The sequence below is a fragment of the Cephus cinctus genome, unplaced genomic scaffold, assembly GCF_000341935.2.
Source record: "Cephus cinctus unplaced genomic scaffold, Ccin1 Ccin1_scaffold0696, whole genome shotgun sequence".
NCBI classification, from domain to species: domain Eukaryota; kingdom Metazoa; phylum Arthropoda; class Insecta; order Hymenoptera; family Cephidae; genus Cephus; species Cephus cinctus.
In genome coordinates, this window is record NW_014333318.1 from 918317 (window position 1) to 939723 (window position 21407).

At 41.0% G+C, this 21407-nt stretch overlaps 2 protein-coding genes and 1 long non-coding RNA gene across 11 annotated transcripts; 2 read left to right on the top strand and 1 right to left on the bottom strand.

The window, feature by feature from the left end:
• Window positions 1-121: 121 nt before the first annotated feature.
• Window positions 122-12364, top strand: LOC107270056 (beta-1,4-glucuronyltransferase 1). Of its 7 annotated transcripts, XR_003060411.1 has the most exons (9): window positions 122-821; window positions 6713-6937; window positions 7030-7133; window positions 7411-7828; window positions 7916-8299; window positions 8396-8731; window positions 8858-9100; window positions 9170-9447; window positions 9479-12364. XR_003060411.1 is itself a non-coding variant. In XM_015744688.2 (8 exons), the coding sequence occupies exons 4-8, from the start codon at window positions 7442-7444 to the stop codon at window positions 9365-9367; spliced, it is 1548 nt and encodes a 515-aa protein (XP_015600174.1). In that variant the 5' UTR covers window positions 123-821; window positions 6713-6937; window positions 7030-7133; window positions 7411-7441; the 3' UTR covers window positions 9368-12364. The 7 variants fall into 7 exon arrangements, 6 of the variants coding, with proteins under 6 accessions (XP_015600174.1, XP_015600180.1, XP_024943299.1 ...); XM_015744688.2 differs by having other exon boundaries at window positions 123-821; window positions 9170-12364; XM_015744694.2 differs by lacking the exon at window positions 122-821 and adding an exon at window positions 3754-3865 and having other exon boundaries at window positions 9170-12364.
• Window positions 12365-12442: 78 nt separating this feature from the next.
• On the bottom strand, window positions 12443-20120 carry LOC107270053. Of its 3 annotated transcripts, none has more exons than XR_003060410.1 (7): window positions 19985-20118; window positions 18177-18867; window positions 17342-17692; window positions 17028-17248; window positions 16803-16946; window positions 14683-16673; window positions 12443-14279 (listed from the first exon to the last, which is right to left on the bottom strand). XR_003060410.1 is itself a non-coding variant. In XM_025087528.1 (7 exons), the coding sequence occupies exons 3-7, from the start codon at window positions 18478-18480 to the stop codon at window positions 14739-14741; spliced, it is 2955 nt and encodes a 984-aa protein (XP_024943296.1). In that variant the 5' UTR covers window positions 18481-18495; window positions 18591-18867; window positions 19985-20118; the 3' UTR covers window positions 12443-14738. The 3 variants fall into 3 exon arrangements, 2 of the variants coding, with proteins under 2 accessions (XP_024943296.1, XP_015600171.1); XM_025087528.1 differs by having other exon boundaries at window positions 12443-16673; window positions 18177-18495; window positions 18591-18867; XM_015744685.2 differs by having other exon boundaries at window positions 12443-16673; window positions 18177-18495; window positions 19985-20120.
• Window positions 19329-20261, top strand: LOC107270061. Its single transcript, XR_001538221.2, has 2 exons — window positions 19329-19945; window positions 20016-20261. It is a non-coding gene; the product is annotated as an uncharacterized LOC107270061 (long non-coding RNA).
• Window positions 20262-21407: the final 1146 nt, after the last annotated feature.

The window sequence follows — 21407 nt, forward strand, 5'->3', positions numbered from 1 at the left end:
GGCTATGTTGTAAGAGGGTAAGGGTAAAAAGAGATAGACTCTCCTCCCAGAGGATCCGTAAGAGAGATGGAAGGCTCCTGCTGCTGCTTGCTGCTGCCGACAGTGGTGGTGTCGCTGATGGTAGTTCTGGTCGGACTCTAGTTCTGATAGAGGTAGTGGGAGTACTCAAGGGTCGACCAGAGAGGAGGGAAGGAGCGACAGGCGCACTAGTACAGAACCAAACGCCGTACAATTACTATCCAACGGACTAATACGTCGGCAGATGGTATTGCGCGCGCGCGCGCAGAAATGTACACCGGTTCCTTACTCGTCCCTAGCCTCCTATACACAAGGCAGCACGAACATTCTTTCTCAGAGTAACTTTTAACTGTCCCCTGCTGCTCGCAGTGAAACTTGCTCGTAGCGTCTCGACGTCCTGACCTGTTCCGACCAGGACGTTACTGAATTACGTGAAGCTGTCGTACGTCTCGTCGTCAAGGTGTCCGAACCTTCAGCAACACAAGTTCCGCGAGTCCTCGGCACGACTGGATCATCCGTCATTACTAATAGCTAAGAAACGCGCTTTTATGCCTACAAAACGATATCCGCGACGTGTTGGTGAACGGAGGACAGTACGATCTCTGCCGAAAGTGTACAAGTGTTAGCCTATGATGGTTGCCAAACGCGTTTTTCGTAACTCAATGTGATGGGAACGCGGCAGAAGCGACTACGACTCCTGCAATCAAGGATTCAACTTTCTACCGGGTACGACGACGACGACGGGAATTAACTCTCTTGGATCCTCATTGATCAACTAGGAATACACTTGGCTCTCCAATCTGGTAAATATTTCTACCACGTCTGTCATCAGCCCTTGACACACAAGAATCGACACGATACTAGTGATGAAATTAAAACTAAATTTTAAAAAAACTGGCTACAACTGCACGTATTATCCTCACTTACTGACCAATTAACTGAATTATTGTTGCATGCATGTATGTATATACACAACTCGAATGTATCCGGATTAACTGTTTCCAGTGGTGCCTTAACAAATGTTGCAAATGTGCCACTGCGCTCGATAGCGTGAAAGTGAATGTTCAAATCATTGTGATACACCGAAACTGAAACTTTACTTTTTTTTATGTAGCCCGCTGACTCAGTAGAATAATATCATGAAGATCGTGTGAGGCATAATTAGGCTGATAATGGTGGTTCTGATTCTTTGTCACATTGTATAGTTGCAGTGCTTGTCCTTGCCTCATTAAAAATACACATCTATGCTGCGTGACCCTCATACTACTTTAACAATTAGTGTCGCTTTTATGGTTAGTTACTTTTTAATTTAGCAGTGCATTGTTGAAAAGACCGTATGTCACTCTACGTAAATCTGTCCCGTATTCAAATTATCGGGAGATGACGCTAGCTACTGGATGCATATTTGTAGGACGATGCTTCCTGTGACTTTCTGAACATTAGCATAATATACATACATCTTCCTTTATATATTACTCCTCTAATTAGCATCGCGCTATTGTTCTTTCTGAACGAATTAACGCGAATCGCTCTACTGTGTCTTTCGTAGATACATACATATCTATGGACTGATGCGAGAACTCTCTATAATAAATTGCTCTCGTTCTGTGCTTTTCACCTTTCTTCCGTACTTTCTTTCGCCTGCGTCATTTAATCCTTGACTAAACAGGTACCGATTCTAGAAACACACGTGTTTTATAAGGTAAGGTCTGTTAGACCTCCATCTGTGAAATTAAATTGTGAGGCCATTACAACGAATAGAATAGCTCAAAAGTTGAGTCTACGTCCCTCTTCTCTCAGTTTAAACGAATTCAATGACTAGGTATCAAGTGATAATTATCTAAAATGTTTTTTTTAGGTAATGGGAAATTTACGCAGTAGAAATTCGAGAGGAGAGCTAAATGTAAAATTAATGAGATCTGTGAGATCTCATATGTGTAGATAACTGCAAAAATAACCTACATACGTAAATTAGATTCTCAAGCCAAATAAATTTTTAACGTTGGTTAGAAAAAGGTTATCATTCTGGGGTTACGAATTAATGACGACGACCATACCGTGCATTCTGCTTCTTTTTTATCAATGATAAATATTGTTATCTACTATACAACGGTGTCTCTATACGCGTTAACGTAATCAGTGCGATATCGATAATCATGTATCATGTAATCTATAATGGTACGACTGGTTGTTACATTTTGTACCTATGAAAAATAAGTGTTACATTGTCAATCCCATTCGAAATTCCTAACAATGTTCATAAGTGTCAGTATCATCAGTTGGATGCGTCAGTGTGTAAAACGTGCTGGGTATAACGAATGACCTTGGGAATGAAGAGTGAGGTACGAAGCCAGGAACGAGGAGAAGGTGAAAGCTTTCACATCTCCCAGTTAAATCAAACTCAAATAAGACCATCTTACTAGGCTACCAGAATACTTAGCGACCAGTCAGGGCCGTTTAATCAACATAATTAGAATCAATAAAAGGCAATCGTAGGAATTCGGCGTTTCCTTGATTTTAAAATTATTTATCCAGCTTCCTCTTTACAAATATTTTCAAGGATCATCTTTTGGAGATGCGTATGCGTCATTTTCCAAGAATTTCCAACATCGATTAATAAGCCAATCACGATCATCGTGCTGATCGTGTCAAGGATACTTCGAAGGTCCTCTTGTCAACCTCCTTCTTAGAGTTGATGCTGGTATTTTCTACTTAGTAGTCAACGTCCTCGCCGGCAAAGAAATCGTGTAAACGAAGATCTGGGAAATCGCAGTGACCCGCTTATATTTAAATCTGTATTAATATAACGGTTCTAGTCGGAATTCTAGAAGGTGACGCCACGACGTTCCCAATGTGCTTAAAAGACATTGGAGGAAGGAAAAAGATTTCGCCTGGCAGCGACTCTACAATTTTTTCAATAACAGCGTTTGATGTCGACTGTTAGACAGCAGTCAGTCCCTTCAGTCTTCTATTCCCGCGTCCCGCACTACTAGGAAAAATTTCATTAGATTATTTCCACGTCAAAACCTCTAAACAAGTGAGTCATCCTCGTCGCCACCAGTCACCTTGGGTAACAAAGAGGACCAAATAGTCTGCCATCTAACAAAATTACTTTCGACACACCATAAAGAAGTAAGCAAAACGAAGTCTTCCTCGATGCTAAAGAAATTAACCGGAGCATCCTTGGGCTCTTCGGAGATTTAATCTTGGTCGAAAAAAAGGTTCTAAAAAAAGAACACTCTCATGCCAAGGTAGATTAAAAATATCGAGATAAAGCCACGAGAGTTCAGAGAGCTTAGAACTCGCATACTTATACCTTCGCACTGATAATCCAGCTTTGTGAAAAGATACCTGAATGTGTTGTGGCGGAGACGCAGCAGGGCGACATCTGACACTTAGAGAAGGTGGTAAGCAGTGAAGTTAGTCGATGGCCGCGCGTACCCTAGGATACGGGAAGTTTATACGCGTAGCTACATGGATGCCGGATACTTACGTATCAGCGTAACATGTAAACGCACATACGCCGGAGAGTCTCGTTAACCGTGGCAGGCGCGTTCGGGAACCGTGAACTTGCCTATTAGAATTCGTAAGGCTTGATTTCCGTAAGGGAAGCGGTGGACTCTCAAGGTTGCCACGACAGTTGCCACTAACCGGTTTTAAACGTCACTCCTGCACAGCGTCGTGTAGGTACATATATACCGTACACTAGGTAGAAGCGTGTATACCTGCTTCATTGCTACAGTATTATATTCATAATGGCTCTTGGGATTTCTGAGTCTCTACGTATGGACGAAACGAACCTACGTAATACATCGCGCTATAAACTTCGGCTGGTTGACGTTTCTACGTACGTACATATATAGTTTACCTCGAATCGAAACAAATACGTAAGTAATAATCGTGCTACGTGGTTAAATTCTTAGCTCGATAAGATATCACAAGCTACATTGAAAGCAGGAGAGTGAGAAACATTCGAAATGTGTGGCAGATAGATTTGATTTTTCAGTACTTCCCAGCATGCCCCGGGCTGCATATCGGTTTGCGTTCAAATTCTTTTACTCGACGGTTTAACTTCCTCTCGGTCGATTGATCGCTGGCCTCTTTTTACTATACGAACTCGTTGGTCGGGGAGACGTTTAATGAATTTTTTTTCTTTCTTTTTTTTGTAATTCTTCGTCGTAGGAATCCTCTGGAGTAACGACCTGGTCGTGTTAACTATTCGGTATGTAAAAATACTACTGGCATAATGAGCTGCTGCTTCCTGTTGAATTGAAGGATCGCTGCATCGCCAAATGCTGATTTATTCGAGCGTATCACTTCGTGACGCTCCTCTGCGTTGCTGATAACCTACTTTATTGCTTCTTTACCTTTGCGAGATAACGACTAATTCAATTCTTCGTTCAATTCTCTCGGCAGTCACGATTAGTTTATTCATAATCGTGAGTCCGAGTCTTGACAATAGACGTTTATGTGGTGTTCAGTTTTTGTGGATTCTTTTACGTTCTTTTTTTCTTTATTCCTTTACAATTTTTTTCTTTCTCGTTCTGCATAAATTTTGACGCCTGAATTTTAGTGTACGACGAGTCTGGTACCGTTTCTTGGGTGATTCCGTTATATTCGTGAGTACGCACGTTATTGGGAATTCCTTGGGAATTTTGTTCTATAGTTTTTCACTACCTGAACAGCAGTTGCCTTCGAGTTTCTTGTACGAATTCTTTTATAGATTTGTTCATAATTTTTTGGAAATCGTTGCGGGCACTTTTTCCGAGTGACGTACTTTTTTTATTTGTCACTTTTTTTATATTTTGATAATACGACGATCGATTAAATAAACAATTTCCCTTTTTTCCCCTTCGAATTTTCAAGTCACGATAATAAAAAAACCGTTAAACTTAGCATCGTCGCTCGTTCCTTTTATTCGCGTTAGCGAAAACAGACTTTACGTTTTATAAAATAATTCCATAAAATATTTCCTCTCAAATCTCTACGAACTTAATCTCACTCCTTATCAACTGAAAATGAATTACGCAGAAGACTTTAATTACCTACTGATAAGAATTCACAAATTGCCTTTTTCTCCTATCAGGAATGTCACTTTAAGTTTCCCTTTTCACTGTACTCAATATCCCGATAACGATTTGCAATCGGGTTCAAGATCGCGATAGAAAATACCGATTCGCCTACTCGTATCTGTGTTATCACTTTTGTACCACCCACATCCGTTTCCGCCGACGCGAGACCCTATAAGGACAAAACTATCATAACAGCACAATTTTTTAAATTCATCGTATCTTCCATTTAAGTTCCTGCGTTGATTTTCCCCCATTGACAACGGTCAAGTTAGGCTAAATCCACCGGTAAACGAAGACCCTTACACATTGTACGCGGGATACGTAACTACTACGTTTTAGTCCGCACGCAAGATTAGTCCACATAAAATGCGTTGAGAAAGGCGTCCATTGAATGTGGTCACTACATATAGATATAATTAACACGAACGCGTCACTACAGTGGGATCTGTCCATTGACTAGTCACCCCCTGTGACTATCTCTGCAAAAAAAAGTTAGGTTAATCCCAGGAGTAATAAAAAATATCGAATTATAAAAATCGATTGTCTGGTAATCAAGTTAGATTACTGATATAAATATTTTTTAAATACCGATATGCAATTGTTAATCTTTAAGAACATTCACCACTCGTAATTGCGGTATTCGCATTGAAACCTGTATTTGTTATTACTATCTTAATGACTGCCTTACCAATAGTCTCTTAGAATTGTTCACTGACGTTTCTTTCATTGCTACCAACGCTACTCTTCTCCCTCTCTTCCTCTCGCGCCCCATCGACTCGTCTCTCTCTGTCCCACCGTCTCGGCGAATGCTCCTTTTCGTCATTCACCAGGAGTCACTTCGATTTATGGTTTTACATTATCATAACAGGTCTTCGCTGCTTACTAATAGAAAAACTTTTGTTTCTAAAAAAAATTTAATAACGCTAACCGAAGGTATTGAGAATCCAGTAGACAATCGTAGACACTTGCGAATTGCACCAGATATAATAACCAGTCCGTGTATTCAAGGAGATCGTATGCTCAGGAGAGACCCAGCAGAGGTATCACGTGGCGTAGTCTGTTCTGGTTTGAAAGTCAACAAGGCTACATCCATGCGACCTCCATGCGACCATAACCTCCTGCTAAAATCCTAATGGAGTTTTACAAACTGTCAATACGCTGAAGAGTGAACTAATATAATTTATCAGTTGAATTATTAGTCATTGATATCTGTCCGAGTCGATTGATCTACAGCCTCGAGATTGTTCAGTCAGAATTGGTCAGTCTGGTCACAGTGTGAACGGATATGATTCGTGTTAAATACCTGTCAATTGGAGTGATAAGGAACGTGTATATATATATATATATATATATATATATATATATATATATATATACCTCTAGAAATCTCTGTTACATTTAATAGGAGTACGCACGTTAACCGGTTTTATTATGGTTCGTGAACGGTATGTACAACGTACGAGAAACGTCGAGACGCCTCTATAATGACCTCTAGAAATCTCTGTTACATTTAATAGGAGTACGCACGTTAACCGGTTTTATTATGGTTCGTGAACGGTATGTACAACGTACGAGAAACGTCGAGACGCCTCTATAATGAGATTGTTGAATGACTGTTTCAGAGGAGCCTGGTCCGAGGAGAGAACTTGACGAGGATCTAGTCGAGAGGATGAAGAAGCCAGTTTGCACGTGATCGAGAGGAGCTTTCCCTTGGCGGTGGCGACTATCGGCGAAGACCTGAAGATCAGAGCGACGCAGGGTGTCGGCATCAGTAAGATAAAGCACGTGATGAAGTCTCTTGAAGAAGTTAGGAGTCGACTGACAGTTTCATTTTAAGTGAGAAAAAGGTAAGGTTGGAGGTTACTGTTTGTCGAGTTAATAAATGTCTTTCGTGACAATGTACTGGGTTATGGTTCCTCTTTTTTATTTTTCTTTACAGAAGATCAAAGAAGTACGAGGTGAAGGAACGTCGCCGTCGCCGTCGCCATCGCCATAGTCATTGTTATTGTCGTGGTGTCCTCGAGGCCTGGAATATCGATAAAAGCAAGTAAAAGTAGTAGCTGAGGTTTCCTTAGAGCCGAATAGAGAGACTCGTGAGCTGTGAGATATCTACGGGTTAAGTTAGTAAGAAGAAAGTCGAATACACGATGAGAAAATCCAGCAAGTCAAGAGACTAGCGGCTTGTTAATTCTTCTATTTATTTCTTTTACTTTCTATTGCTTCATTCTTGAACGCTAGTCCGTTAGCTTTACGTATCTATTAATCTGTTTGCTTCTTGTCTATTATTAACTTTTACTTGGTTACCTTCAACTGCCAATAGACCAAGGAACTCCTGCTGTAGAGTCATCAGGATGAACATGATTGGGATTGCTAGACGCAACTGGGCTCTGAGGCTCTCAGTGGTCCTCAATGTCTGCGTCCTGCTCTACGTCTGTGCGCACTTTGGCTCCTCCGGACCCTGGATCGAGGAACCACCGACGAATTGGGGCACGCCATTGTCAGAGGCTTTTGGGGCGCCCGAAAATTTTAATGGTACACAGAGACAGTCATCTTCGTCCTCGTCATCTTCTGGGTACTCGGCCTCGCCGCTATTCTCCAATCTAAAGCTGGTCAAACAGTCCGTTAAGGAGAGCCTGGAGAACAAACCTGCTACTGTGCTCAATTCCACTTCCATAAACTCCGCTACCAGAATCGAGGAAGGTCCATTTTCTACGCAGAAAGTGCAGGATCATTCTCAGGTAATAAAAATAATTGTTAAACTGTAAAACGGTCGTCAATATCTTTTTCTTTGTACGTAAATCCTAGAGGACTGGTTTTACTTACAGACAAGAAGTAATGGTACAGATGGTGCTAGCTCGCCAGCCATGACTCTAAAGGATGCAATACCTTGTAACGATAAATCGAGCGAACCCAAGACCGCTCAACGTGGCGACTACTGGGTCCTTTATAACTACGTACCGATGAGCATGTCCGTGCGTTGCTGGGAGACCGTGACCTATACGACTCAGGCGGATTACACCTTCCTGGATAACGTCGAACCACTGCTAGAAAGATGGCGAGCACCTATCTCGATAGCAATGCACGCACCAGGTTCTGACTTTCCGTCCACCATAGAGGCTATTAAGTATCTTCGAAGTTGCGGCAGTCCCCTGATCTCGCAACTAGTCACATTTCACATCTACTTCAGTAGCAAACACGTACCCAAGGCGGTGAGAATTGGATCTTACTACTATATCAGACTGCTGATACTGTTCTTCATAATTATTCACCGATAAGATGTTTCTAAGATTATGAAATTCATTCAGGTGCCATCTACGGAAAAAATTATTTCTGATACATACAATTGCTCTCTTGGTCCGCCCTGGGTTAATGTCAGCGTCGCCAAGATGTATAAGACCGAGAAGAAGCTCTTGTACCCAGTGAACGTGGGACGCAACATCGCCAGAGAATCTGCGCCGACTTACTATGTGTTTGCGAGTGACATTGAACTTTATCCTAGTCCTAACCTGGCCCCCAAATTCTTGGAGATGATTAGAAAGAGAGATCAGCTGACCCTGTACAAATCTAATCCCAAGGTCTTTGTTCTCTCTATATTTGAAGTGGATGAGAAAAGTCAGCCACCAGTCAATAAGACGCAGTTGGTAAGCTATCTTAGAAATAACTAATCAGTTCTGTGATATAGAGATCGCAGGAAGTATGTAGAGTACGATGGGGATAAATGTAAAGGCTTTTAGATTTATTTGCTCCTTTTCTTTTATCTTCTACAGATACAAATGCTCAAAGCAGGAACGGCCATTCCATTTCATAAAAAACTCTGCTCAGGATGTCATAACGTGCCACGTAGTAAAGAATGGCAGGAAGCTGTGGAAACGGAAGGTCTACACGTCTTCCATGTTGGCAAGAGAACCGGTAGCTTCGTGCACTGGGAGCCCATCTTCATAGGCACGAATAACGATCCCTTGTACGACGAGAGATTGAGTTGGGAAGGGAAAAGTGATAAAATGACTCAGGTAAGGATGTCAGAAAAATAACATACTTTCTTTAAAGATAAAAGAAAACTATACCAACTAATATTTCAGGGTTACGCACTCTGTGTACTCGATTACGACTTCCTTATACTGGACAATGCCTTTCTGGTACATCGCCCAGGCATAAAGATATTCAAGAAAGACTCCTACCGCGACATGCTCACGAGCAAGACGAATGCCCTCATAAAGAAGATTATCTTTCCGGAGTTAAAAGTCCTCTACGGGACCAGGAAGGGTTGTGCTGTGTAGCCAAGCGCGTCCCGGCTCACGGGTAATTATGTTCATCGGCTATCCCGGTGCCCGGTGTCATCATTTCACCAAACCCAAGTCGCCAGTGCTTCACGTTTCGTACCCCCGCAACATTCATGGTATTCCACAATATCAATCTCTCGGGGTCGTACGTTATCCCGAGGGAGATCGAATAACGTCAATGGGGACGATACACGCGATGGGACTTCAGCGCGATCAAGGCCATCTGGTGGCTAAAACTTGGGACTACCGTTATACGCTTTAATATTCAAAGATAAGGGCGTATCGTGAAAATAAGGGAAAGAGCGAACTCCTCGTGCCACAGTTCCTAAGTTTTCTACAATGCCTTTAACGCGTCTTGACTTAACCAGGATTACTTCCAAGTTGATATCCTCGTGGAGGATGCGCTCGACTCATGGATTAAATCCTTCATCCTCTTACGACGAGGGCATAGCCGACTTTTCATCTCTTGAAACCTTTGTCAATTTTATTCATTTCTTCTCGTCACCTGCCCGTGACCAATTACATTTTTATTTAATCATTTTAATCAGCTTCGGGTGATCGGTAGACGTCCGCTCGTGTCAGACGCGCTGCGATTTCTTTATCAGTTAACACTAAATCGATCTTCCACCTACGTCAATTAAATTATCAATTGCAGCATGAAAAACTGCGCATGCGTGGAATGTCATTTCGTTTCCTTACATGCAGTGGCTTTTCTCATTTTTGTTCAGAATTTCGGGTGTCGGGTTAAATTAGGTATTTGGTATAGTAGGAGGTGGTATCGATTTTTTAAAAAGACCTTGCAGCGTCTCTACCGTGTCCGTGACTCGGTGCCATATATTGGTATACGTGAGAATTTAGTTAAAACAAAAGACAACAAAAAATACTTATTTTTACGCTTACACGTTCTTATAATCTCGCATATTCCCATTATTGTTATCGTCACGCGTTCCCCCTCTAGTTTGTAAATAATTTGTTAACTTTGTCAGATTGGGACAGAAGCTGGATTTTCGTGGTCCCGTTTATATTTTCGATGAAAAAGTGACAAAAGTGAACTTAGAAAATAAAAAAAAAAACTGCACAAAATCTCGTACAAGCCGCCGAAGAGATAATTGCCGTTTCTATTAAAGCGACAATTTTTCTCGTTCTAGAACATTCGCGCGTTTTCAACGACCAAAGAGACGACTAAGTAGAATAAATATGGTAAACCAATGGAATGCAATGCTGAAGTATGAAAACTAGATAACAAAAGAAAAACATACAGGTATCTATCGCGTGTCGATCGATGTAACGCCGAGTGGCAAAAAAGAAAACAGTCGCGCCGATTAGGCCGTTTCGCGGAATCCGCACAACTTCCGATCAGTTGACGTGAGAGAATTTTAAAAAACGAGAAAAAATGTGTTAAACGCTGTAAATACATAATGTGCTATATGTGTCCGTATTACACCAATTAAACTAATTGCGAAATACGCGTGCGGCATTACGAGTGCTCGACATACTTAAAAAGGAACATAGTTTCCCGAATAACCATTAGAGCTCGTTTACTGCGTTACGTTATTCGTGATAATATAAAACAGAGACAGAGTGGTAAGGGGAGTGAATGCAAGAGAGAGAGAGAGAGAGAAAGAGAGAGAGAGAGAGAGAGAGAGAGAATTGTCTAATATATCCGGGTTTTAGTCTAAGAAGAGCGTTTAAGGACAGAAAAAATAAGCTAAGAGATTATTGAAAAACGCAAAACACGTGCGCATCGACAAGCTGCGTCCCGACGCGAATCTAATGTTACATATAATATATAATACACACATGCACATATACATATATTTTTGGTATCACCGCAGCCCCCCAAACCAACACCCGCGGCCCTCCACCCCCAAACAATCTTAGGAGACTCGGAGGAACGTCTCGTTGTAATGTCATCCTTCAAAGGAATTTATAAAGTACGACTTTTTTGCTATAAGTATTAAAAAAAAAAAGAAAAAGAAAAAGAGTAAAAGTATCGTCAAAGAATGCACAAATTGAGTCTGCGAACGGAAGTGGTATGGTTGCGGGCGCATCTGTCGTATTTAAATTTAACGAAATCAGAAAATCGCGAATCCTGTCAATATCAGGATTTGGAACTCTCTGCATCCCGTTAGACTTTCTCAACGTACTCGAAGAATTCCTTCCAGAAGAATCCCTTAATGCCTTTTGATTTATCGGGATTGTGCAGTCGCGCGTGATGGAAACTATTCGTACACAAAAAAAATATATATATATTCTGTGCCTTATTGCATTCTATCTCTGTGTAAAGTCAATTGGACCAAACCGGAGGAAAACCAGTAAGAATTTCGCATGTTTGAGAAACTGTGCTCATTAGAATGGACACACGTTTTGACTGACCTTTCGAAATCTTACAATTTTCACCTTTGACCCTGCTTCTGTCCTTCAATCCTTGTACGTGTTCCCAAGGACCGATCCTTATTATTTGCTCTTCCCACTTGTACACCATCTCTCCTGCTCTTTCCTATTTCCTTTATCCTGTTTCCTTGTAAGATTTGCAGTATATTAGCATAGGTTTAGCTCGTAAGAAAAACATAAGAAGAAATAAATGAACAAAACAATACGCACCCACGGGTGGGTAATATTAGCGCATGTTGCTCATTGATTGATGTATTATTATTCCTATTGTTGTTTGTGCATCATCGATTATTATTATTATTAACAATGTGACTGTGGGAGAGTTAAAAGTGTGTCTGCCGTGAACAAATGAATGAACGATTGTGTGAATATTTACAAATAGGAACGACTTTGCGGAGTACTAGGCGAGAAGCAAATTGTAAATATAGTTAGAATACAGAACGTGTACGTGAGAAAGCGAGTGCGCATGCGCGTCGCCGAGTTAACATTTTTCACCTTTTATTGTACCGCAATACATAGGACACGCATAAATAAATAAATATATATATAGCTACGTCCTTGAGCCGTATGCTGTATATATGAATAAAAGGAATTTCAAAAGAGAAGAAAAAAAAGTGTGTACAATTATTCCTCTATTAATTAAAAGGTTACAGAATAATGTTGTGAGAAGTCCTTCGGTTTTCCATATTTCAGTTCACTTTATTTCAATTAAAATATACAGCTTTTAAAAATGTGATCACACATTTGTTCGACTTAACCTTGGTTCGTACTTTTCAACCTGTCAAATAATTCGTTTCAAGAGCTTTTTAAAAAAAATTCCATACGGCTTACTAACAATAAGTTCATTCCTTTCTAGGAAAATGTTTTTGCTACCTTGTCTTCTTGTTTCCCAATGTTACCAACGTCCCACGCGTTTATTTGTTCCACAGTAAAGTTTACACTCTTCGAAAATACTTGAATTTTCGCGCGCACATGTATATAATATGTATATAATACGACCTATGAGCCCATAGGCATTTTTCCATCACGGAACGCCTTTCTCTACTTCCTCTATTATACATAAATAAACGCTATAAGATTTCATCTGTTGCGCGACCGCGACTAAACCGCGAGCGTTACATTTACATTGTATATGTCCAGCTGGTAACTATCGTAGGCACGTCTCGTTACATATTTCGCGTATTTCGAATCCTTCGCAGTCTTTGTCGAACAAGTAGCACAATTAAAGTGTCAGATTGCTGATTGGCCAAACTATTTCGCGATGAACGATATGGGCCAATGAGAAATCTACTATTAGGACTAGTACAGCCAATTCGACAAGGCCGTGAAAGCTTCCTTTATTGTATAACAGTTAAAATTTATTAATAAACTAAAATAATACGCGTCCTCTTCGTCGTTTTAAATGATGCCATTATTCGGACAATAGAAGGTTCTTGATTAACAAAAAATGACTATCGCCATTCTGAGCGCATATTATTTCAGTACAAATTTCACAAGTTTACTTCACTCTCTTTCAAAAGGGAGGAAGAGAGAGAACGAAAACAATAGATAAAGATTCTTTTAATACATACGCCAGTGCTTGCAGATCGCGCATGACTCTTTTAACGCTAAAACGTTGTCTAAATTAAATTATTCCCAAACTCCATTGTTTGACTAATTTCTAGCGTGCATATTGGCTCTCTGATTCTCCCAGATATTTTTTCTTAGCCTCTTTCACTCGTACGAGTTTCAAACACGGTCGCGGATTGCAGCGGAGTTTATTATTACAGAGAATATACGGAAGATATGAAAAATGTCATTTGCATACGGAAGCATCATAAGGATAAACAGTTATAAACAGCAAACGTGTTGGTAGGCGGCCATCTTGCGATAGTCGACCAATCAGGACACTACAGTGGCTCACGTGGTCAGTTTCAATTTTTCAACCAACTTACACTCGTTAATACAGTTACTGCTGTTGTTTCTTTGTTTTGGAATTGTGTAGAATAATTATCCGCCTTATACCGAGCTTGTTACTCGTTAAAGTTTCATGAATCCCATAATCGTACTATCAGGTTTGGTTTTGACTCGTGGCGATGAGCTCACATCCAACATAACGGACTTCGACGCCTAATGACCCGAGCTATGACGATTATGAAATCATACGGTAGACAGTCGATTAGTTGCCTTTCACAGTGTTATTCGTTTCTCCAAAGGATTGTAAGATCTTGTTCATTATTCACTTTAGTATCAAATATGCAATTCGTTTTTACTTTCGTTTTGATGGTGCAACCGTTCCATACGATGTTATAATCCTCTGACGATTTTATACTCATTGTCAGTAAAGGCAAATCAGTGATCGCATGCTTTTCTAGATACTTTAACATTTTTTTTCTTATACTACGATGTCATTAAATCTCAAAGTTTTTCGTGCGTACACTTGGCCGCTTCTTTATTGGTTTCTGTTTTATTTGGAAGAGGTCTAGTTGAACTATTCCTGTTTTATTTGCATGGTTACAGTTTCGAATGAGGAAGGCTGCAAAAAAAAAAAGAGGGAAATATTCGAAACTGGAATATGATGCGGATTTATTGAAGTGGTAAAAGTAAGAGGCCCGTACATAGCTATCAGACAAATTGGAAGGAGCGAGTAAAAAAGGGAAGAAAGACACTAATGGCCAAGTCGCAAGGTAAAGCAAGGATATGAAATTCGCAGTAGGAAATTTGACAATCCTAACCTCACTAACGTGCTCTGTTATTAAAATAATAATGCCGACGCAGGTCGGCATTGATACATAAGCTTTATCTCGCTGCGAAGGAATATCTTCCTTTCTGATGATTTCTTTATTCTAATTACTGCGAAGACGAGTAAAATCGTCCGGTCTACCTGCGAGACACGTTATTGATTTAAAACATTCACGTTATTACGCATTGTAACTCACCGAACCACCAACCGCACGTTTTATGTTTTCTCAGAACAAGTGTTGCTTTATACTTCTCACTTTCCAAGACGTTTAATACGAGATCGCGTGCTGAGTGATCTGGCGCTAGGATTGTAAGGTGACTTGGCTCTCTTAGCAATTCCAGATCCCGCGCCAGAACTGGTACCCGTGCTGGATGCCAGTCCCGCTTGTTTCAATTTTCCCGTCGAAAGTGGACTTTTTATTTTCGTTGCAATGGCCGCCTGTTTCAATTTTGCAGGCAGAGACAATCGATTCTGCTTTACGACACCGTATTGATGAGCTACTTGGGCCGAGACTGTATGTCCAGTAATATCAACGTTACGAGAGCGTAAAGTTTTTACAGGTGTCGCGGCAATCGTGTCTGACCTTAACCAACGTTGTGGCGGAGCATCCGTTGGACTGATGCAGATTGTCCTATTCGGTTTCGCTTGATCGGCGCAAATTCCATTAGTGCTAGGAGTATTTGCGACCGACCGGTTAGATTTCGCCTGCTCATAATCCCTTAGACCAAAGCTACCTCTTAGTTGAACACGATTAGCGCCATTGATGGAGGGTCTGCGAAACGTCTTCACGGGAGTAGCTTTCTTCTCTAAACTCCTCCTCTGAAAGGAATTTGGTGATGATAGTCTTTCTTGTCCTGACGTCGTACTGGAACTAGTTCCATTCGCTCTAGACAAAGAAGATTCTGAACCTGGCCAGCCTAGCCTACTATGAGGCTCCTCACGTTTCTGATTCACAGGATTATTCTCATCAGTAGGACTTCTTCTGTCTTCCGATCGAGTCCTTCTCTTTATGCTTGGTTCTACGACAGTTGTACAACTGTCTTGTTGTGCTTGGGATATCGTACTGTGTCTACGCTTTGATGCTACTGTTCCATTTGTTCTAGTGACAACTGTTATTGAGGTACGAGTTTCTTCAAATGTTGTTTGAGTCAATGTCTTTGTCGTCGAATGCTTTAACCTCGACGATTTAACCTCTCCAGTTGCACCAGGTAGAAGTCCCTCGTATGTACTGCCAAATGGATGATTCCCTGGTCTACGTCTAGTTCCATTCAGAACGGTAGTCCTGAGGTCACCGTCAGAATTTGTTTTTATTACATTTTCTGGCTGAATGTTCATACTGTGTCTGCGTCTTGCGGCTCCTCGGAGATCATGTTCATATGCACCACCAAAAGAACGACTACTACTTTGAGACAAAGTGCTGTGTTTACGTCGTGTTCCATTTAGGACGCCACCTCTGACATCATCACAGGGTCTGTTGAAGGTGTTCTCTCCTTTGTTAGCAGCACCGCCACGTCTCAGTCTCGAGGTTAGATTGCTAGGACTCGTAGTGGAAGACTTCACTTCATCGCACATATCGGAAAACGCATTTTCTCGCACTATATTCGGCACCTTTGAATTCTCCTCTTTCATTTTAGGATCGGACATTTTCTGCGGAAGAACTTTCTGCAACGAACTTTCCGTCTTGCTTTCACATTCCTGGCGAGTTGCGCTCTCTTCTGATGTCTTGACATTCTTTTCTTGATTGGTGGAAGTTTCGTTAGACGCATCTTGTATTTCACTGCCTTCGACTTCTTTGATTTCATCTAAAATATCGCTAGAGGAGATTTCTGCAACTTGTATACTTTCTGTACCATCTTCTGGTGGATCTTCGAGGGCAATGATCTCAGTTGATTTAAAGTTCACGTCGTTCATGCACTTCATCAGAGGATCAGTTTCTTTAGGTATCACATTTTCTGCTGGAGTACTCTTATTAGAACTTTCTTCTGTAGTGTTTGATGAGTCAGGCTGTTTTCCTTCAACTTCGATAGAGCCTTTGGGTGGGTTCTTTTGTAAGACATGAGGTATACCAGAGCATGGTAGTGGCTTCTGCGGGGTTTGTATAGGTGTAGTTGGTACTGGGGTGTAAAACACTGGTCTCACTGTTGGTTTCGGTGATGGAACTTGTTCCTTTTTCTGACTAAGTAACACCTTCAAACAAAAATAATATGCATACTTGTATGTTTATAGACTACCCACGACGAGTCATACGTCAACCAGCTCAGAAATAAAAATATTTGGTCAACGTAGAAAAAAAAAGTATTGAAATTTTGCGTTTACCTCGCTTCGGGAAGGTCCAGGAGGATCAAGCATCAGTGTAACGACACTGGTGTTGTCAGCCCTTAACCTTGTTGAAAACCATCTTTCAAGTGCTCGATCAACTAAACTCTTTGAAGGATTGATCCACATCTGTACGTCCGTTTGCTGTGGGATAGAAGTTTTATTAAACATATAATAGCAGACTTACATTCCAAGTACTAATTTTGCATTTTGCTTTAGACCCACCCCAGTGCCAGCTTGTTGTGAAGCAATAAGATGTTTTTCATTATGCCTCTCTGCTGCTTGTACAATAGCGACTGCAGCTTGTGCAGTTAACATGTTCCACAGACCATCAGTACCAAAAATAAGACAACGATGAGATTTTACATCAACAGCCACTACTCTCACATCGGGTTCTGGTGAAACCACGAATGTATCCAACTCAGAGTTGTAACTCCAGAGATCACCTAATAACAATAATATATATATATGTATTAGATTATACGGCAATGAAGATGTAAGAGAAATCTACATAATGTACGACAAAAACGCTAGAATACCTAGTGATCTAGCAACAGCAAGGAATGGAATTTCATCTATATGAGTTGACCTCCGAACAGGTCCCTTATGTCCAATACGAGGTCGATTCCAGACAACTCTTGGTACACCAGATTTGCTAACAACCTTGCCACCTGATTCTTGAATGCGACTCATTTCTGGGCCACTTTCAGGCTTATGATCCTTCGTAAGGGCTTTAGCCTTCCATTGAGGATCTCCATCATCTTGATAGCCTAGGACGATACCAGAATCTCCCACGTGACCAATATAAATTTTACCCTTTCGAATAAACGCTATACTGGCTGTGGTTCCTGCGGTGGAAGGTAGGCCGGAAGCTGTCCTTGGCCATTTGTCTATATGAAAGGAGGAAGAACAACAGAAATCAATAAAAACGATCATTCTATATTGAAAATCAAGTAAAATCAATAAGCATTAAAAACAGTATTTGATAAATAATGTCCCAATGATTTTGAGATTTTCACTCATGGAAAATTCCAGTATGATTTCATTCATTTATGCTAACAAAAGATTTTGAACTGAAATATTACAAAAAGCACTTTACCGTTCAAACAATACAAAATTTTATTACATCAAAAGGGATTCTCTTCGTTCATAAAGAGCTCGAATATTTTTAGGTTAACCAGACATTACATAACCTAAATTCTAGCCTGACCGCTGACGACAAGTGGTGGGGGAAATACGCGCGACGATAACAGAAATCTTAGAATACCATGAAATTGGAGGTTACTCCTCAAAAAGCGCGGGTCTTAACAGATATATTAGAACAAACGCGTTAAGAATTACAAAAATACTTTTAAAAACGCAAATAATTCTTACCGAGTTCTCGCCACATCGCATAATGCGTGTTCACATATCCATCTCTTATAGCTCGTAGAACATCCTCATCCCTGTCGCTCCAGAAATTTTTCTGTTTGACAATAATATCCATAAGGTGTTCCTTAGCGAATGTAGCAGCCTCGCCACCGCCGTGTCCGTCAAAAATACCAAAAAAAGCGTATTCCAGGTCTTTGTCGTCCGAAGTCTGTTGGTAGGCCACGCTGAACATGTCCTCCATGTATTTGCGGCCACCCTGATTACAGTGCCCGGTCACTCTGAGATTTACACCAATGCTTAACGGCATGTTGACCTGCCGAAGCTACAGAACCCTTAACAATAGTCACTAAATCACTTCGGTGTCCCTTGCATTTACTGCGCCTCTCACGACACGTATTACTAGAACGGAAGCCTCACATTTACTGGGCAGATCGGTGAGAGGCAAGGGACGCAGAGAACTCTCGCAGTCCTATCCCCACCATCTGTTCTGGGAGCCACAAGAGACAAGAGTGGGGATTCTGTTCACCTGGTGGGGTTCAGGACTCCCCGCACCCCCCACTCAGCACCAACACATCCCCTTCCGATGTCTTTGCCCTCCAGCGTTGCCATTCACCCGCCCCACGTATTGAATATACGTGAATACACAGTACTGGGTATTGCTGGTGGTACGAGGGCAGCCATGGCTGCTACCATCCTGCACACGCGTTACAATGATGGTAAATTCTAATGACGACGAGACAATCTTGATCACGCGGAGACGCGGAAGCTAGGTAGCTGGGCAAATGCCGACGAAGACGAGGCTAAGAAAACACAGCGCCTCCTCGTTATTCCTACCCACGTACAGTCCCCGTCATACGTTCGTCAGACGTCAGCGTATTCGTGCCGCGCGAGACATTGCGACGTTGTCAGTTTTAACCTTCTCTCTTCGTTCAACCGAGTTGGAACGAGATAACGGATGGTAAGAATTCCAGCTCCGTTCTCATCTGTATTTAACCTCGTTCCTCTCTTGGGAAACGGAATGGAATGAACCAAAGAAATATCGAAAGATGAATTCGTTTTCAAGTACAGCGGTATGAAATTTCACGCGATAATAATTGCGACGTAAGCGATAGCAAGACTAAAATGCCTATATACATTTAATACCAATGAGTAATCGTACGTCTCGCACAAGAAACACGGCAAAACTCGTATTCCGCGCCTTCGAAGAAAAGGCGTCGAGGCGTTGCGCGCCTATTGCCGTCCCGACAGCTTTTGTCACGACGTTCCGCGGGAGCGCCGAAAAACAAAACCCGTGCACACGTGTTTGGACTTATTTCTCTTATACTGTAAAAACCGGCAACGTCGCACGACGTTCGAAATAGCACACACAAGCCAGCTTGCAACTTTCACCGCAACGGAGTCACAAAACCCAGTGTGAATTACCATCTAGCTTCAAGTTTGTCCTGTAGGAAAATACATGAGGATCTCTACGTTTTCTAGTGACTGTAATCAATCCATTCAACTATGTCGCTCAGCGTTCTGCTACCAGAGAGCGCATCCGTTTATAGAGGAACTCGGCCATTTTCTACCGTACAACTATAACCTGTACGTGTTGCAGACCGTAAGGACGCAATGGCTTCCCGATACGCTTCGTGTCTTGCATCATCCTTTTACCAAGATGGCCTCGCCTGCCACTCGAGACTTCACTGACTCGCCCACTACTGTCTCGCAGCCAGAACATAACCATGGAGGATCAGAAACTCACTTGGACTAGACTTTAAACCTCTTGATTAGTAATTAATACAATACTGTGATTATTTAACTTTACAAACCTGTTGATGAGTACTGTGTTAATGTCTTTAGTGCAGGCGTCGACCTGCACTGGGAACGGAAGCCATTCGCCTGCTTTCATCGTGTCTCACAAGAGGAATGGAGGAAAGACGTTTCTGTGGAATGAAGCAAGTCTGAACGCGTTCGTACTCGGAGTTGTTCTGACGTGCGGCGATGCGTCACGGATTGGATAATGATTGTCCTCCCTTACTGGGAATTCCCTGGGAGAATTATACTCATCGTATAATAATCATAAACGGAATAAATTTTTTAAGTGTACCTGTTGAGCATTCTTGACAGAGTCCTCGTTTTTCGATGGTAGAAAAAAGTAGTTTTGTGAGAATAGATTCTGTTGGACATGAAAATTATTAGGATTCAATGGATACTTCATTGAAGAATACTTACTTGATAGTTTCAGTTAATTTAATATGTTAGGTTGAAGGGGAATTTAGTAATTGATTTTGAAAATTATTACTCCTTTTTTTATTCATGTTGTCTGGCATCTGTTTTGGAAATGCATTGTTAGTGATCGTTGTTGCGTTACGACAGAATGAACTATTACAATAGAATTCTCACGATAAGTTGGCAGAGGTTTTTTGATGTTGTGCCGACTGAAAATATAGTCCTGAAACGTTGGGAGTCAATGGTCCTGAACTAGAAAATAAATTTACGTAGATAGGCAGGATACAACGAAAAAAACGTCGAAATCGCTTCACGAAAATAAATTTCCCAGTGCACTACTACGGTGCGATACTTTGAATATTGCACGATTGACTGATGTTAAGCAAACATTTCCTTAGTATTGTAGGAATTTGGTTTATATAATCAATACTTTGTCTGAAACAAAAGAAATTTTTTGAACAATTACACTGACAACTAAGTACCGGATGTCAACATTTTTTAATATTAAAATATTACAATAATTAAATATATCTTTGCTTCCCAAATCAGACACGTCGTACAATTATAAACGATACCTCTTGTACGATATTTTCGATCATCGTATCGATTTCATAAAAAAATAATTTTATTTAAACTAATCTTGCCTTTACTGACAAGCAAGCTTGTGTAGTTCGTCCCTGCGATAGAATCGATTCGTGTAATCGTCTAACCAGTCGGTCGATCTGGAGTCGAGGGTTGACTACGGTTGACGAGTATAGCCGAGGGTAGTTTAACATACCCGAATGAAATGTAGTCACAAATGATGCTTCGAAATACTTCTTTTAAATCTGCAAATCGTTCGAATTTAAAAATTTTATCTTTTATTTATTCTTTTTATACAACCAACAAAACTATACTGATGAACAAGGGTGACTCTGCTGTTTAAACCAAACAGAGGATTGTACCTAAGTTTTGTCTTACGGCTGATCTCCTGGATTTCCTTTTAGGTACCTGATTAGAATGATTATCTGCAAATGGTATTCT

Coding starts and splice junctions, on each gene's coding strand:
- LOC107270056 (XM_015744688.2), top strand. CDS start 7,442: ATGAACATGATTGGGATTGCTAGACGCAACTGGGCTCTGAGGCTCTCA. Junction 7,829..7,915: donor AAGTGCAGGATCATTCTCAG/GTAATAAAAATA, acceptor TTTTACTTACAG/ACAAGAAGTAATGGTACAGA. Junction 9,101..9,169: donor AAAGTGATAAAATGACTCAG/GTAAGGATGTCA, acceptor CTAATATTTCAG/GGTTACGCACTCTGTGTACT.
- LOC107270053 (XM_015744685.2), bottom strand. CDS start 18,480: ATGCCGTTAAGCATTGGTGTAAATCTCAGAGTGACCGGGCACTGTAAT. Junction 17,693..18,176: donor TGCGATGTGGCGAGAACTCG/GTAAGAATTATT, acceptor CCTTTCATATAG/ACAAATGGCCAAGGACAGCT. Junction 17,249..17,341: donor TGCTGTTGCTAGATCACTAG/GTATTCTAGCGT, acceptor TATTGTTATTAG/GTGATCTCTGGAGTTACAAC.